General features: G+C 50.7%; 5 protein-coding genes across 5 annotated transcripts; 4 read left to right on the plus strand and 1 right to left on the minus strand.

Moving 5' to 3' along the window:
* Nucleotides 1–847: 847 nt before the first annotated feature.
* On the plus strand, nt 848–3324 carry M431DRAFT_72315 (hypothetical protein; the record flags this gene model as incomplete). Its single annotated transcript, XM_024922011.1, has 5 exons — nt 848–1168; nt 1227–1254; nt 1316–2061; nt 2122–2921; nt 3114–3324. 5 exons carry the CDS (start codon nt 848–850, stop codon nt 3322–3324), a joined length of 2106 nt encoding a protein of 701 aa, XP_024780438.1.
* Nucleotides 3325–4161: 837 nt separating this feature from the next.
* Nucleotides 4162–5772, minus strand: M431DRAFT_73286 (hypothetical protein; the record flags this gene model as incomplete). Its single annotated transcript, XM_024922115.1, has 2 exons — nt 4162–5469; nt 5557–5772. 2 exons carry the CDS (start codon nt 5770–5772, stop codon nt 4162–4164), a joined length of 1524 nt encoding a protein of 507 aa, XP_024780439.1.
* Nucleotides 5773–6120: 348 nt separating this feature from the next.
* M431DRAFT_515203 (hypothetical protein) lies at nt 6121–11252 on the plus strand. Its single transcript, XM_024920268.1, has 13 exons — nt 6121–6380; nt 6436–6519; nt 6592–6603; nt 6669–6765; nt 6818–7316; nt 7402–7627; nt 8585–8716; nt 8841–8985; nt 9342–9790; nt 9850–10198; nt 10281–10490; nt 10556–10697; nt 10766–11252. The coding sequence occupies exons 1-13, from the start codon at nt 6275–6277 to the stop codon at nt 10832–10834; spliced, it is 2520 nt and encodes an 839-aa protein (XP_024780440.1). The 5' UTR covers nt 6121–6274; the 3' UTR covers nt 10835–11252.
* Nucleotides 11253–11414: 162 nt separating this feature from the next.
* M431DRAFT_502925 (hypothetical protein) lies at nt 11415–12888 on the plus strand. Its single transcript, XM_024918233.1, has 2 exons — nt 11415–12021; nt 12114–12888. The coding sequence occupies exons 1-2, from the start codon at nt 11749–11751 to the stop codon at nt 12432–12434; spliced, it is 594 nt and encodes a 197-aa protein (XP_024780441.1). The 5' UTR covers nt 11415–11748; the 3' UTR covers nt 12435–12888.
* Nucleotides 12889–14507: 1619 nt separating this feature from the next.
* M431DRAFT_477195 (hypothetical protein) lies at nt 14508–17469 on the plus strand (the record flags this gene model as incomplete). The annotated part of the gene is made up of 3 exons (XM_024915547.1): nt 14508–14595; nt 14664–15692; nt 15752–17469. 3 exons carry the CDS (start codon nt 14508–14510, stop codon nt 17467–17469), a joined length of 2835 nt encoding a protein of 944 aa, XP_024780442.1.
* Between the last annotated feature and the right edge of the window lie 15 nt (nt 17470–17484).

A 17484-nucleotide genomic window follows, 5' to 3' on the forward strand; every position in this document is an offset into this window, starting at 1 on the left:
ATTCACACTGTGCCGGCTACTGCTCTTGCTGCCTTCCGGTCGTCACTGCATACTTGTACGTTGCCTAACTGCCGCGGCCAGAAACAGATCTGGCGAGACGCAGTGACAAGCAGCCAGTTCGAGGCCGAGAAGCTCTGCATACCCCCATGGCCGCTATACCCACAGACTCCTCATTACGACTACTACCGGTTCGGCGTTCGTCTCATCCCCTCCTAACCAACAAGCAAACAACTATCATCAACCAATCTTGAGGGTTTGATTCACGATCTACTACCACTACCGCCATATTCTGCTTGGCTTTTGCTCCCATTAGCAAGCGTCATCCAGACTCGTGTTGAAGTTATAGTCATACAACGTGGTCATTTCGTGTCTCGCCTTTGTTGATTCTTCACCTATTCCCTGCGCGGTTTCCCCCTCTCTTTGGACCGATTCCACCAAGCTTCGCAATCTTCGATTTCAGACTTTCTTTTAAGTTCCATCATCAAGACCTCCGGATGTGTTTAACCAGCTTGAAGTTGCACCCTCGAAGAAGAACGGTGAATCACGACGACATCTAATTAGCGATACTTCTCTGCTAGTTACCTAGCAACTCAACGGCCACTTCTCTTTCTCCCTCCCTCATTTGCTCAATGATATTCCAAAGGGGAAATTAGGTCAACGGCAATCAATCCCATCATAACTTTAGCGCTGCTTGGCTTTCGATGCGACGACCCCGACTGCTACATCCCTTAACTTCTTCGCTGAGCATGCGAAAAGCCAGAAAACTTTCAACCAACTTCAGCAAACTCTTATCGGAATACTCTCTGGACACTCTTGGACACCTCGATTTCCCTACATAATTGCCAGCATGGGTGATTACTACCGCCAATTTCTTTCTACAATGTCGGGGGCGGAAGGCTATCTGCCTACTAGCCCCGACGAGATAAACCAGGTCCTCGGACCCGGAGTTCCGTTGCCAATGTCGACCCCTCCAATGCACTCTCCATATCCCTCCAATATGGGAAACATGGGATATTTCGCCGGGTATCCGGAGCCTACAATAATCAATGCCCCGAAGGCCAGCAAGAGCCGGCGGCGTTCAGCTGCCAGCCAGGGCGGGAATTTAGATCAAGTGAAGCATCGTAGGACACGCTCTGGTTGTTATACGTGCCGGAGCCGCCGAGTCAAGGTGGGCAAAGTGCAAGCTCTGCACAGTTAATTTCAATAATGTGACTGACACGATACAGTGTGACGAGACCCGGCCAATCTGTGACCGTAAGCCTTTAACCCGTAATGCGGAAAACTTTGTCTACTTCTTCAAGCTAATAGGTAGCAGGATGCAGGAAAGGCAGCCGGGACTGTATTTATCCTGAACCACCAGGATCCAAAGGTAATTCGGGCCAGCCTACAGCCAAATCTAAAGACGGTTCATCCGCTCAGTACATAAGTCCCACATCTTCTAACGAGGGGGAAGAAGACGATACAGAGCAGGATGCAAGACTCGGAACCATTCCCGATGATGACGAACCCGATGGAACCCCCCGGCGAGAATCGATGTCTGTCATCTCACAACCCCGGAGAGCAAGTGCGGCTTCGCCTAATATGGCCCTTACGAGCGCCCGCCAAAACTCTGAGACACCATCGCAGGAAGGCAATAAGAGCGTTTCACCCTCAACTTCCAATGTAACGACGGGAAGCTGGACACCGGCTGGTTACCAGGGGACGGAAACGACTTTGCCAGCGAGCGGAGGCTTGGACCGGATGCATCTACCCCAAGATTTTCGGAGTTATCTCCGATATTACAGGGACAATATGACAAATTACCACTATGGCCTGGCGGTCGACGAAGACGACTTTTTCCATTCCGAGCTACCGAGTGTTGCGATACAATGTGAGCCGCTGCTCAATGCATTAGTCGGGTTTGCTGCGTATCATGTTACTTTACAAAATCCAAATGGACAACTGCAAGACTTCCTGCAGTACTATAACAAAAGCGTGACTCAGTTGCTGAGTCTTTTAAAAAGAAAAGAGACGCACAGTGTCCATGTACTGCTGACAATATTGCAGCTCGCTACAATTGAGGTAAGCTTTTGGATTGGGCTGGGTAAAACAGGCAGTTGACCTTTTTCTTCTTCATTATAGGAGTATCTGGGGGATTGGGTCAATCTCATGGGTCATCAGAAGGCTGCATTTGAAATTCTTACCCATATCTACACGCCGGAGACGGCGATGCAAACCTCGATAGGTCGAATGTGTCTCAGCTGGTATGCTCGATTCGATAATATTATTGCGCTGATGGGTAGGTTTCCTACCGAGATACCCCGTGAGTGGTTCACCACCATGATTGCGTATTTCCAAACTCAGATGGCGTCAAATCCCCTGGAACTGCGCTGGAAGATTGAAGACCGATCCGCTCGCTTACGCCTCATCTCTTACGACATGTCGACCTTGTACGCTCGTGGAAGCCGAAAACAAATCGCACCGACGGATTACGCCAATGAGCACAATTTTCTGACTGCACAGCTTGAAGAATGGAAGGCAAGCTGGGATCCGATGCTATGCGACCAAAAACATCTCATTACCGACTTTAACTGGCAACGTCCCTTGAGCCCCGACGATATTGTCAACCCATATCGCCCGGGCTTACTCTACGATCACCCCCTATTCAACAACACCGTCATCATGATGGAATGGCATAGCATTGTTATTATGCATAAAACTCAGTCACCAAACATCTCCCCAGAACAGCTGTTCACTGAATTAGGAGGGCATGCGTTTACGGTTTGCGAACTCTTCGAGTGCTTTGAGTATTGGCCAGATTTGCCACCGGGGACATTAATCGCGATGCAGCCATGTCTTGCGATTGCGGGCCTCTTCTTGCCGCACCAGCCGAGCAATAATATGTGGCTGAGACGAAAATTTGCCCTTCTGGAAACCCAGGGGTAAGTTTATTCGATCCATCAGCCCTTCTTCTATACGTCTTTTACCTTTTCATCCCATTTCCCCTTTTCTTCTATCCGCATGACCAGTCAGTGGCATGGATATGTTCCTCCCCCCCTTTTTTGTGTTTTCATATAGAGAAGAAGTTGAATTGTTTCACTATCAGTGTTGTTCTAACATCATGGATTACATAGGCATATTAACCCTGCGACTCGCCGTGAAAAGATGGCAGAGATCTTTGGAGACCCTTCATGTGCCCAGTGGTGGCTGCCTAATGATGAAGGGTTTACGCCGATTCTGAAAAGCGTAAGAAGCTTTGCGGACGAGCGAAACGCTAGAGCGATGAATACACAACAAGTCAACCTCCGTGAGGTTAAGCACCTCTTTGATAAACTGATCCTTTAACGGCCGACGATGAATCAATACCAAAAAGAATTAAGAATTTTTATAGACTTGGCAACATGGCTTCAACCGTTTAGCTATTGAAATTTGTCGATAATTGTTCGATACGAAATATTGGGGCGTCGAAAAAAATCAAGTGAACGAGTCATACCCCTGTTCTCAAAACTACCGATGCCGATCGATGGCACTTGATATTTAGAGGGGGCTGTATCATTCGAATTTTCAGGGATTAGCATGTAGACAAGCATGCATGTATCACGGCCGAGGATTTAGATGTTCGATTTCAAGTTTCCGGCAGCGGAAACCATACCGGAGTCAAGGTCCCCGAGGCACCAAAGGACGGCGCGTTGGACAATGAGGGCGGGATTTGAAATTTCTCAACTTGATATCAACTGGCCCGTCCCGGGATGGGAAAAGGGATGGGAGTTCCTCTGGACAAACAGCACATGGCGAGAGATTTATTGCGGCATTGCTTTTGAGAAGTGTGTGTTACTAGGTGGTATAGCGAAGAGCGGTTGGGAATATTTTTCATATGGACATATGTACGCTTAAACGCAATCTGGTGTCCTTTTCATATACGTATAATACATTTCTTTTTCCTTTTTCTTTTATGGATGTGTATATATATATGTATTATTGCTGGTAAGGCGCATTCTTTTGTGCGCGCTGTCCCCGTAATCGTGCGATTTTCATGATTCGACGCTATACAAATGCACTTCCCTCCCCCCCATGACAACATTTATTACAAAGTTCACCGTAGAATATCAAGACGGCTGGCTATCCAGGCCTAAACATTAAACCCCATCTTTGATCCAAAAGAAGAGAAACAGCGGAAGAGGTCTACTTTTCATCACCTTGGGCCTCTTCTTTTCCTTCGTCCGCTACAGGCGCTGTCTCTGTTGTAGTGGGCTGTTGATCTTGTGCTGCTGTTTCCTCTCCTGAGGGTTCAGCGGCATGCTCAGCTGTGGATGGTTTCTCGGATGCATCTGGGGATTCCTTCGCATCGGGCGCATCACCATCTGCTGCTGCAGCTGTCGTCTCTTCCTCCTGCTCAGTGGCATTATGTGCATCAGAGGTGTCAATAACGCTAGTAACGTCATCATCTGTAATCTCCACAATGCTTTCCGATACCCCTGTTTGTTGGCTAACATCTGACAAGTCAGATACGGTGCCTGCTTCGTCCTGCCCGGGGTCAGAGACCGGTAGAAAGAGGGGAGGCGGTGGACCGGAGATTACTGATTGCTCGACGATGACGGGGACTTCGGCGACTTCAGGTTCCTCTTCCAAGACGTCGGGGGCTGCCAAGTGCATGTTTCTCAGTCTGCGAGAAACCCCATCGGCATCTTCTTCCTCCGCCTCCATGACGGTTGTTACAGAGCTTCCGGTGGATGGGCTGCTCCTGATGTGCCTGCGAGTGTTTGTGCGGTTGACCGACCCGTGCGAGCCATCGTCCTCGAGCTCGCCTCCGCTAGGTTGGGAAGCCTGGGGCTTTAAGATCTGAGGCGGAGGAGCTCTGTTGGCCATGACATCGAACTCTGGTGGCGCCTCGAGGCCTTCTGCTTCCGGGGGCAGTTTGTAGTTTTCAGCCGGTAGCAGGTCATACAGGTCGCACACGGTCTTGAAGAAGACATAGAGCCCGGTCTGCCCTTCGACGGCCCAGAAGACGCTGCGATGTTGGAACCAGGCGTGCGCAAAGATGCGGTGCAGCCGACGGAAGACGTTGACCAAGCTCTTGACGCCAACATTCTTGCTATGAATATCGTTGACCACGACGAAGCGGCTGGGGAAGATCTTTTGGTCCGAGACCACGTTGGCGGCCCAGTCGAGGGTATGGCAGCAGTAGTCAATGGCACAGCAGCTCTTAGGTTGCTCGTGCACGGCGCATAGGAACTGCCATTCCGACGCGCGCATCTCGGGACATGTGCTGGCGCTGCATGGCGGCGTGTCGAAGAGGAAGCCAACGATGAGAGAGTTGCACTGCGAGATGAGGAAGCGGCAAAGCTCGTAGAGCCAGAGCGTGCGGTCGATACCAGGGGGAGGCTGAGCGAGCTGAAGGGCTGAGGCGCGAGTTAGTGGCTGCGTGCCGGAGGCAGTGCTGTGATAGTGTAAAGCAGCGAGATGCTCTTGGAGTTGGAATGGTGAATCTAGCTGGTTGGATGCCAAGAATTCGTCTTCATGTTAGCCCTTGAAGTTCTATTTCAAAGCTCTTGTGAAGGGGAGAGGGGCTAGTCATACCTCGCTCAGTGGCACCAATGGAGGGCCAGCCGCCATATCTGCAGCCTTTGTCCCGGGGTGTATCCGCCGAGAGGAACTGGCATCCAGATGCGACTGTTCCATCTCGGTGGTCGCCAGAGTCGCCGCAGGACCTCCCGAGGGGGAGTTTGGCCCTATCTGGATTTCTGCTGGCGGCGGGGGGCTGGGCAGACGAGGGGAGCTCGGCGCCAGAGACATGATTTGGAAGTGCAGCGCGGTTCTTTGGTCTCGGGAAAAGGCAAAAGGAGAGAGAAAATACAGAATAGAGGGAGGGAGAGATCTGATCTCGTCCAGTCGCGATGCTGTTGACAGCCTGGCTAGCTATCCAGCCAATTGGGTGTGGCTAGAGCTAGATGGCATATGGCTTAGATGCATAAGCACCCTCTTGAGCTTTGTAGACGCATATGGCTATGGACTTGGCTCAATCAGGTATAGAGAAGCCTAGCGGGGCGCGGCTTCTGCGGGCAATCAAGCGTGAATCCAGAAGGGCGTGCCATCATCGTGCATACTGGGCTTGATAGTGCCTTATGTAACCGAGCCTATTCTGCTGAATCATACAATCTTGACCTTGACTATATCAGACGCTTCTTATTCATATCTCGTTTTAGACATTCATCCAGTACTGTGTAGCTTAATTGTTTGGTACTGGTTGGTTTTTAGCACGCCTGGATCGTTGTTACCTTTGCTTTGGCTGTACAGGATGAATTTCGACGACGATGCCCCTCCAGATCTGATCGAGGTTGGTGGTGAGATTCAGGACTCAGAAGAGGGACCAAGTATAAAAGTGCCCATTACTATTGTTACAGGTGATGCCACACTTGAAGACGAAGAAGCTAGAACACTACTAACGGGATAAAACAGGATACCTCGGCGCTGGAAAGACGACATTATTGAATTACATACTTACGGCTCAGCATGGGAAAAAGATTGCCGTCATCATGAATGGTGAGTGATGTTACTCGTTGTCGATCGCCTCTGTGTATAGGTATCAGTACTAATCTTGTCCAAAACTAAAAGAGTTTGGTGATTGTATGAAACTACTTAATATACCCCAATATTCCGGCGAGATTTCTAACAGTCAGCCGTCTAAATAGCTGTGGACATTGAGAAATCTCTCACAGTCAGCCAGGGCGACAACAGGGTAGAGGAATGGCTTGAAGTTGGAAATGGCTGCCTATGCTGTTCTGTCAAGTAGTGCAACTCCGTTATGAGATCTCATGTCTGAGATGCTAACACCAACTAGAGATACCGGCGTTAATGCGATTGAGAGCTTGATGGAAAAGAAGGGAGCTTTTGACTACATTTTGCTCGAAACAACTGGGTTAGCGGATCCCGGCAATATTGCACCTCTCTTCTGGGTCGACGATGGCCTTGGCAGCACAATCTATCTTGATGGAGTGGTGACTCTAGTGGACGCAAAGAATATTCTACACAGCCTTGACGACCCCAAGGGCAAGATCGAGGACCACAACGAGCATGACCATTACGGCCCTTTGATGACGACCGCCCACGTGCAAATTTCACATGCCGATGTCATTGTCCTGAACAAAGCCGACTTGGTAAGCGAGGAGGATCTGAAGATAGTCAGGGAACGCATTGAGTCTATCAACGGGGCCGCCAGGATACACGTGACGGAAAAGAGCGTCGTTCCTCAGCTTGAGGGATTCCTTCTGGATCTTCATGCATACGATCAGTTCAACGTGGCCGAGGCTAAGAGCAAAGGCCATAGCCATCTGGATCCTGTGAGTGTCGACATCATAAGGAGAAAGGAAGGAAGAAGCGCTTGGCGCAAAGTAAGTATTGAAATGCGGCTGACCAATTCTACAGACGATATCAACTGTTTCCATTCCCGTCCCGCGTCTTCGCCCTGAGCAGCTGGAGGATGTCGACCGATGGCTACGAGCGGTTCTATGGGATCACAAGCTGCTGGGTGCGGAGAGTGCCGTGGAATTTGAAATTCACCGATCAAAAGGCCGCCTCGCTTTTATCAACGGTGATGTGAAGCTATTGCAGGGGGTAAGGGAGATATTCGAGCTCATCGATGCCCCCAATGGCGCGGACATTTCTTCGACGGAAGGCAAAATCATCTTGATTGGTAGGGGGGTGAAAGACATAGACTTTGAGTCGGATTTTAGAAAAGTGTTGAATTAATCGGGGGGCGACTCAAGATTAGAGAGCTTGGCTTCTGACTGAGCACAAAGAAAGCCCACATACCTAGACTTACTGCCTTGACGTGTTCAATTCTCTATACACTCTGCCTATTTTCAACGCTCTACGCCGAGTCCTTTGTTCTTGGTTTTTGTAGATTCTTGTAACTGCGCTCTATTCTGTTATTGAATTCCATCACTTTCTTCAAGGGAAGGGAAATTGTCATCGGCCAGCCTCGTACTCGGTTTGGCCAAGTGTGATTGGCTGCCCAGGCAGATTTCGGCGCGGACCCACTTGAATCCGGCCAGCATGCTCCGCGCCAGAGCCCAGCCTTCTTGGACGACGCCAGATAAAAAAGATTCAAGGCGACGATAGACAGTCGGGACGACCAGCAACGAGCGAATTGAGCCTCGGTACGCAATACGGATATATTCGCGACACCATATCCGAAGCCTCGAACCAGTGCCTTTGCGCGGCCTCATCCAATCATGAATCGACCAGGTATGATCAAGTTCCGGATGGCCCCTTCGACAACTTCAACCACTTCTTAAGAGCTCGTGCCGACATTCGCTGCGACATCCGATCGAGTTGGGACGGGGGCATTGACGAAGCATTGCTCTGATGCTCCAGAGGAGGGGAAACGATGCTACATACAGCTCTTCCCGTCCGACTGTGGGAGAGACGGATATGGGCTCGGTGCTCATTGTCAATGCCCCACCTACAAACGGCCAAGTTGGATGCGACCGCTGGCTCTCATCCGAGCATTACCTCTGATTCGGGAGGTCATGTTTAGATGGGAGTCTTGAGGAGCGAGCTCGAATCCTTTATACATCAGCACCACGGATGGGTCTTTAGGAACTAGAAGCTAATGACTTCATGTTCTCGATAGGAGCGGTGCCGCAGTCTCTACGGGGGATGCCAGGCGCCTTTGGAAACCAGCAGCAACCACAGCAAGGCCGGTCGGTGTCAACTCGGTTACCAAATGGTAAATTAGGTACTTTACTTGTGTAATATGTCGGGTTGGGGTTTGGGATGCCGGTTGTTTTGCTTGAATATTCTTGTTTCTGTGGTGATCAGGTGGCCAAGTGCTGACAGCTGGCTCGATGCCGTCGATATAGCAAACAATGCTTCAGGCTGGGCATTCAACGCAGCTGTGCCCATGGGAGGCGCGGCGTTTCAAAACCAAGCTCGCCAGCTGGGCGGCAACGTCAGCTTTGCGCAGAGCTTGAGCGGGTCACAACCTGCAACGCCGCTCGACCTGTCGTACGTTCTTTCCATTCACCTCACTTCTGTTGATTCTTTGTCCATTCCTCTCTCCCCCTTTCACTCTTTCCTCACCACACATCCTCCCTACGACCTACCCAACTGTCATGTGCCATCATGATCCGCTATACGCAGAAGAAACACAAGCTGGTCAACAAGTCTGGGGAATCGTCAAACATGGGGCCCGTTTCGCACTCCATGCCTGGTCTGGCATACTCCGACGTTGTCAAGGGCTCCTCAAGCTCAAGCTTGGCTCCAGCAAATCCATCACCGCAATATTCTGTACCCTTCGGGCACACTGAACAGGATGTTCAAAATCGTTCTCTTTTGTCACAGGCACTAACCATTGCTGACAGGGAATTCCCGTCTCTATCGAACAACTCCCAGCTTCCCAGCACGGCCCAAGGATCTATGTGGTCTACGGCGGGCTCCAGAACAATCAGCGGGCCAATCCAGCGGAATCAACCTGCACCGGGGCCTTCCCAACAGGGTGGACAGGATGATCTCTTTGGACCTCCGTCCTCGCGGATGCAGTCAAATCAGGGTCCTTTTCGATTCGGAGCCCAACCAACGCAAGTCCAGCCGAACAGCGTCGACGACTTCCCTCCGTTAAATCGGGCATCCAATGGCGAGATAGGCTCAGAGCGTGGTGCCAACTTGATGTCAGCTCTGGGCTTTAATCCGCAGAACCCTGGTCCTTCAGGGCCAATGCCAAACAACGGGGGGAACGGCTTGCTGAACGCTCTCACAGCGACAAACCGGGCAAACGAAGTGCGATCACCGCCTGCTATCGGCACGCCAAACGGTAATATTGCCTCTTCTCCCATTAATCATCCAGGCCAAAGCCAATTTAACACATCGCAGGCCCTGGTAGACAACAGCAGCAACAACCGCAACAGCAGCAGCATGATGGCAAGCAGAAATCGACCGTGTTTCGAGAAGACGATTCGGGCAAGGCATCAGAAGTAGCCTCGCCATCTGCCGAAGGACGAGGATCTCTTGGTGTGATTGGAAGTGAAGGTCCGAATGGAAGACCAACCGAGCGCAAAGATAGCCAGGCTGCAGAGGTTGTAGATCCTTTGGCAGGCATGTCTGCGGTTGATAAATGGGGCATCAAAGGGCTTAGGACGCTGATGAACAACTATCCCGACTACCATGCTATGATCATAGGAATGGATCCCAACACCATCGGTCTCGATTTAAGTTCCCCAGAGTAAGTAATGAGCAGAAGATGACATTTTATCTTGCGGCTGGTCATGAGCAAGAGAGGCGTTTACTAATTATACCAACTCTAGGCTGATCTCAACTCAAATGTACTCATTACTGGACGATACTCCTCCGAAGCCTACGGTGAACACGAGCAAATTCAGATTGCCTGACTGCTACAGCGTGACGAATGTGCAGCCGATAGACACCAAGATACAAAGTTTCAACGAAGAAACGTTGTTTTGGATCTTTTATAGCTGTCCTTTGGATGCCAAGCAGCAGATGGCCGCAGTAGAACTGTGAGTTGAACGGCAAACCTGCAATTACTCTTCTCATCTTGGACACACAACTAACGTGTTGGAAGCCACTCTCGGAACTGGCGATGGCATAAAAAACTGCAGGTCTGGCTAACAAAGGACGAGCACATGACTCCTCAGATCTTGAGTCCGAATCACGAGCGAGGATACTATATCGTCTGGGATACTGTCACCTGGCGTAAGGATCGCGTAAGTGGACAAGTGGTGTTCCCTATTCCCCATCATCAACGTCCTTGAGAAACTGACCCTCTACATAGCGAGAGTTCACTTTGCACTACGGAGATTTGGATACGTCTCTAGGACAGCCACCGCCGGTTCTGTCATAAGAATCTGATAGGAGTGAATTAGGGGATGCTCCCTTTAGCCCGGAGAAGGATTGCTTGCTGATTAGGGACATGGAGGCTTGGTCGAGCTGCTTCATCGTTTTGGCGTTTCAGCCACAAGGACAAGGATCGAGGAATTATTATTGCTTTTAAAGGAATGGGTTCGGTATCATGACGGTCCTGGAATGCAGAGTCGGTTTTCAACGGCACGCCGATACTCTTAGCTTGCGATTGTTAACATGGGTTGCATTTATGAATCATACGAGATATGGCCGGCCAGAACGAGAGTGCTGCCGGCCAATGTGTTTAACCTGGCTTATGAGCTTCCGCATCTTTTGTGAATATTTCATGTGCTGCCTTTTATGACTCGGTTGAGTTGAGGTTCTTCTGCTGTGAATTTTCTTTTTCCTTTCGATTTTTCTTTCCTTTTGCTTTTCCTCTTTCTTTTTCTTTTGTTCTTTTGCTTTAGTCGCGTGAGGTCGTTCCCGTTTGCATCTCATATATCCTGCTTACTCAGCATTTCGAGATAATTAGGCTCCTCCAGAATTAGCCGAGGTTCCACCATGACTTCGCGGCGTATTACCTCATTCGAGTCCAGAGTACAGGTAACCTGCTATGCGTGTCTACCTTAAACTCCGACACATGAAGACCTCTAGTGCCTACCCGAACATGGGCTAAGAATCGGCTGGCCCAGGAGCAAAGGATACTGTTCATCTGGCGACGGACGCATTGTTGGTTCTTGTCCTCTTTCAGCTTTCATTCTGGCAGCATTCTTGAAGCTTCTTCGACATTGCTGGCTCTGGCCCCAGCTTCACGCCTCACCGACGGCTCCTCGTTCCGCCTGAATCCCACCATCTCCCATTCTCTCGAGATTTCCCAGTTGAGTGGCACCGCCGTCGCGGCCTCAAACAGACATCATGTCGGACGAACAAATCTCGTTGCCATTCTTTGCCATTGTCTTGCTGGTCTCGGGCCTGATAGTACGGTACCTCTTCTTCTCGGGGCCGCGCCCCGAACGGCCGCCGGCGAGGACAGCAGAGCAGATATTCAGATCTAGAGAGGTGGCAGTACAGAGGATACAGCAGATGTTTCCACAGGTCGAGCGCCGGAGCATTCTGTGGGATCTCCAACGAAACGGTGGCAACATTCAGAGCACCACGGAGCGGATTCTGTCCGGCCGATTGGAAACGGTATGACTTGTGCCCCCTTTGTTTCACAAATACCTGCGTTTCTATGACTCTTAAATTGGCGGCAAAGCTAACATGAGTATCATCGACAATAGCCGCCTGTTACGTTTCAACCACCTCCTCCTCGAAACCAAACTCCTCCCAGTGGAAGCCCGGGCCCTGCGGCGAAGCAGGCCGAGAAGCCATCTCAGCCTGACCTGATTACACGCTACAACCTCAAGAGCAAGATTAGCGACGATACTGCTACGGAAGAGAAGAATGAGGTCGAGGAGGACAAGAAGGGCAAGGGCTGGAGCTCCAACCGTGACGAACGACAGAGTGCTTTGCAGCGGCGAAGGGATGAGATGATCCTGGCGGCGAGACGGAAAATGGAAGCCAAAATTGCGGCGGAGAAGGCTGCTCAGGGATCTTCTTGAAGGAGCTGTGACGGAGGAAAGGCGCGCAGAAACAGCATGGTGATTTCGGTCGGGGGGTAATATTTTTATTTTCTACGGATGCATGGTTATGGTGAGGCTTTGCAAGCACTGGCGTTTTTAAATTATGTAGATGGAGGTAGTGTAGGATATTTGATTGCTTCAAGATGCCTGGTCGAAGCCAGTGTGAGAATGGTTACAATGTGCGTAATAGTTTGTGTGTCTAACACGCAAGGTGGGATGCTATCAAGATAAGTAAATCCCTTGAAAACAATGGAATACTTATTGTCAGGTGGGCTATTTGTGCCTACTTGGTACCATTAGGTATAGAATTGATAACTCAAACATCGGGAGAGTCGTGTTTGCATCGGCTTTGTCGCCGAGAGAGAACTTCTAGGGGACAAGACACCGACAGTCCGATGGAGCAAACCGACTAAATACACAATAAGCAATGGAAAACTATTATGCATACTCCGTAGAGCCTAGTATAAGGTATGGTGAGATGTCAGTACAGATGAAGGCGCTTCTTAGCGGAAGCCAAAGCCAGTCGGAATATAGGTGAAGAACGGTAAGCCACGGTCTGGAAATAATCGCCGGGAGGCCTCGACAATCGACTGATGATGAATCTGGCACATGTGAATGAGCCCCGCGTTTGGCTTCACGTGGGAACAAGGGTCAGCCGCTTGACATCAAAAGTGCCTGTTAGCATTTTCTAGGTTCCTAATACATACCAATTGATCGGTAAAACGTAATACGCAGAATCCAGTATGTATAAAGTAGCTATTGGATAGATGTACTTCCCAAGGCACTAGACACACATATGGAGGCTTGCTCGTGACAATCAGCGGCAAAGCATGTTGAGCTTTGGCGGGGCATGACAAGATCAGACCCTGGACGAGGCTCGGGCGCCGCTCAGCCACAGCGCTTCTGTCCTGGTGCTATAATCCAACAGCTGGCTGCGTCACCGCGGGGACCAGGCCAGGCACATGTATTAAACAAAGCCGAAAAAAACCACAGCTTGCGTCAGAGCTCTTCGCTTCAGCCTCTCGTTCTCTGCCTTGTTTACGGCGGTTTGTTTTACTTTGCCTTGGCTAGCATTTTATCCTTGTCTCTCCCCAAATCCACGCGCATCGCGACGAGAACCTTGAAAGTTGTATGCAAGCGCGTTTTCGTTGCTAGCTTAGTGCCCAAGATATCGCATCCATCGCACGTTTGGGGCACTTTCTTTTCGTACTTTATTTGTTGTTTCAAAGCGCCCTTTGGCCCTAGGATCGCGAATCTCTCCCTCTTTCGTGCGGCAAGTCTTTCGCTGAGGGAATCGCAAGTACTGGCGTCATTTAAGGTGGGTAATCTGCATTCTACTATCCCTTGATCTACACCAGTTCTTCAGCATCTTGTCTGGAGGCAAGATTCTTGCGATCAAGGACTGTGCAAGATTGCACTCTCGTTCTTTTGCTTCTCTATCTTCAGCGACCCCGTTGTTTTCTTTCTTTTTCTTCTGTGACGAGCTCGCAATTTGGTGAGCGACTATTTCTCTTTGTTGACAGGCGCATCAGCATCAGCATCAGGCTGACAGCTGGCACTGGCTGGCAGCCCTGTGGCCCTTGTCAAGATAAATAGTCGGGCTCTCTCTCCCTCTCTTCTTTTGTTCTTTCTCACACTCTGTCCCCTGCTGCCTCGTTCAATTGTAGCAGCCTCATTCGTTTGCTTGATTGTGCCCTCATGCACTTTAATTCCTCTCGCTAACAGCTGGGCGCCTAGCATCCATTCGCAGCGTCCAACGAATCTTCAAGCGACTACTCCGTACATATCTGCAAGACTATACACCCTTCGCCACCGACTTCATACCTCTATCAAATCCAAAATTATATCCGCTGTCGTCCTCATCACACCGCACCTTGAGTTCGATTGAACTTCTACCCAAGGTATCATTGGCGAATCCCCGCGAGAGTGCAGCTTTGTGTAGCGATTTTCGAGAGCACTTTGATATGGTTATTGCGGTACCGGGCCTCAACATAGGAATACACCCCGCTTGAGAGCTGGGAGCCGGAAAGACACTGCAACTACGGCGTTGCGATGGCACCCCAGCGAGACTATTATGCTGACTTGGGGCTAACCCCAACCGCAGATGTCGCGGAAATCAAGAAGCAGTTCCGGAAGCTAGGTGTGTAACGAAACCAATCGACTTGACACAATTTCTTCATCAGCACAGTTTCTAATTACTGAGACCAGCTTTGAAATACCATCCTGATCGCAATCCTGGCCGAGAACAAGAAGTAAACTCACAGTTTCAGATCATCCAAGCTGCCCACGAAGTCCTTAGCGATGCCGACGCCAAGGCCAAGTACGATGCTGCCTTAATGCGGTCTGCCAGTCGATATCCTGCGGCTTCTGGAGTGAGAGGAAATCCATGGCAGAATGTTAGCCAGCAGTTTCCTGTGCCACCGCGGCGGAACCCGCCACGAACAACTCCTTCGGGGGCACAGAGATGGAACGAGAGGTTCTCTGCTGGTGTGCCACCAACCGCTAAACATCCGCCGGCGGCAACGGCTGCTCGAGCTTTCGAAAGCATGCGGAAAGGCGGTGCCAAAAGCGGACAGCAAGATCGCCGTGCTCCTCCTCCACCGCCCCCTCCCCGAACCGAATCTGCAAAAAAGAGGGCAGAAGCATCTTTCGGGGCCAAGAGGACTGGCTACCATCCGCGGTCAAACACTCCCGGCGATGAGCCTCCAGTCACCAACAACAATTACTCCTCTCGCGTCAACACTGAGCGGTCAGAGCCCGCTCCAGAGCCCGCGCCAGAGCCGGTGCCAGAGTCGGTGCCCGTACCAGATATTTTCGCCCAGTTCAGAGAAAAGAACCGTAGTGAAGAGAGTTTCCATGATCCTCGACAGAGCTCTCCATACACCAAGAGTGGAGGCGAGAAGATTGATCCTTTTGACAGCGTTCCATTGAATCGGGCAAAAGGCACCAACGAGCCACCTGAGCCACCGGCTTCAACACCCAAGCGTCGTAGCTCCAGTATGCCCCGGAAAGAAACTAGAGATGGGGCCCAGAGAAGGCGAGATGAGACGGGAGCAGATGGAAGACCTCGGGTCGTGCCTGTTGCCCCAAGTTCCCGGCCTGCTGCATCGTTCAAAGCTCGAGCAGAGGCCGCTACTGCTACGGCTGCAACCGCACCAAATGGCAATATATTCACGGCAAACCAGACAGGCGAATTTTCTGCAACTGATGATGCAACCCAGTCATCTTTCCACACGCGTGAGTGATCCGTTTGACCGCCATCAGGTCTAAAACCATGGCTGACATTACCATTTCAGCTTTCAACAAACCTCAGACCCCGGTTAACGACCCTTCAATGTATGCAACGCCCCAAAAAGACAAGCCATCCCGTCGCAAGAAGAATTTTGCTACTATCCCCAAATTGAGTACATCACCAAAAAATAAGAATGCTGCCGAAGTTGGCACGGATAATACACCAAGTGTCCCCAGTGGAGCACATAGTACACTTCACAGCCTCTCTCCTTTCGAACAGAAACAGTACCGCATCTTGGAATGTCTGATTACGAATCGAGATGCTCCTGTTTCGGCGTTGAAAACCAAACCACATCAGAACACCCATCACAACCATAAGCCCCTTGATGAAGAGAAATTGAGTGCTAACGAGGAATCACCAACTAGCTTCACCTTCAACCTAGACGATGACGCCTTTGCCCCTGACTCTCCGGGAACATCTCGATTTAGAAAGAGTAACAGCGCTGATGGAATTAATACGACTTTCGTTCAAGATGAGTCTTCTGCTACTTGGCAATTCAGTGCTGGGAGTGGCAATTACGGTCCTATTCCTCAGAGCCGGTCCCAATCAACCAGTAAGTCTGGTCGTCGCTCGCCTATTAAACGTCGGCCGGTTCCCAGCGCAAACGTGCCCGATATTGAAGCCCAAGTTCCCCCAAATGCAACAGGTTTCGACGCAGAAAGCTGGAGTACCAAATTTGGGCCTCAGACTTTTGTTCCTCGGCCTGCAACTCCCAACTCATCGGGTTCACCCACGCGACTGGGTAGAGCAAACACGAGGAAAACAAGAACTACAAAGCCCATGACCGGCAATGCCGCCATTGTGGATGATAGCAGCGAAGATGACCTATATAAATGGACCGGCCGCAAGACTGACCCAAAGGCTGCAACTGTTGACAGTCCCCAGGCGATGGATATTGACCCGCCATCAAATACCTCCCCTTCGCGCTCTCGTATTCCTACTCCGCCTCCTCTTGTCCCGACTACTCCTACGGTGGCATCAACTGCCGCTTCGGCTGCGGCTCCCTCTGTGGTTCCTCCTGCGCCTCAGTCACGGTCCCAGTCTCAACCCCCAGTTCAGCCGCATCCCGTGGTTGCCAGGAACATTCCTGTTGAACCATCGCGACCGGAGTGGCGACCTGGAAATGTCACGGGCCTAGGCCAAATGTATGAGCAGCCTGAAGAAAGGAAAGAAATTCCGGTTACCTTTAAGGGGTCTGAAGATAGCGAAGAGTTTCGAGCGACATTTGAGGACCTGAAGAATGTGGCACCATTTGCCCCGCCTAAGGCCGGACTTAAGTCGTTCACGGAACTGAAGGATAATTTGCCTTTTGAGAGCCAGGCATCAGCCGAACTTCACATCGATGTTCCTCACGCTCATCCGCTAGTATTCCCCGAGGCCCCGATCGCGCCCAAGCTTCCGCCTACGGTTGCAGTTGAAGGTATCAAGCCCAACGTTGCGTCATGGACCAAATACCTTGAGGAATTTGAAAGCTACCTACGCCGCTGGGATCTCTTTAACTCACAGGTGGTTGACCATTTTGCCACGCGAAATTCCAACATTTCACAAGCAAGAGGATCAAAAGGCTATTCATTTCTGGGTGCCCGAGGCGATTCTGATGTCCTAGAGTATCACAACTGGCTGGAGCAGGATAACGGAGTCCGCCAAAGATGGCAGGCAGCTTGTGAAGAGCACGAATTGCGATTTAGAGAATTCATGGCGTTCAGAGAGAAGATGAAGTAACGACATGAACACGAT

The sequence above is a fragment of the Trichoderma harzianum genome (assembly GCF_003025095.1).
Source record: "Trichoderma harzianum CBS 226.95 unplaced genomic scaffold M431scaffold_1, whole genome shotgun sequence".
In the NCBI taxonomy this organism is placed as follows: domain Eukaryota; kingdom Fungi; phylum Ascomycota; class Sordariomycetes; order Hypocreales; family Hypocreaceae; genus Trichoderma; species Trichoderma harzianum.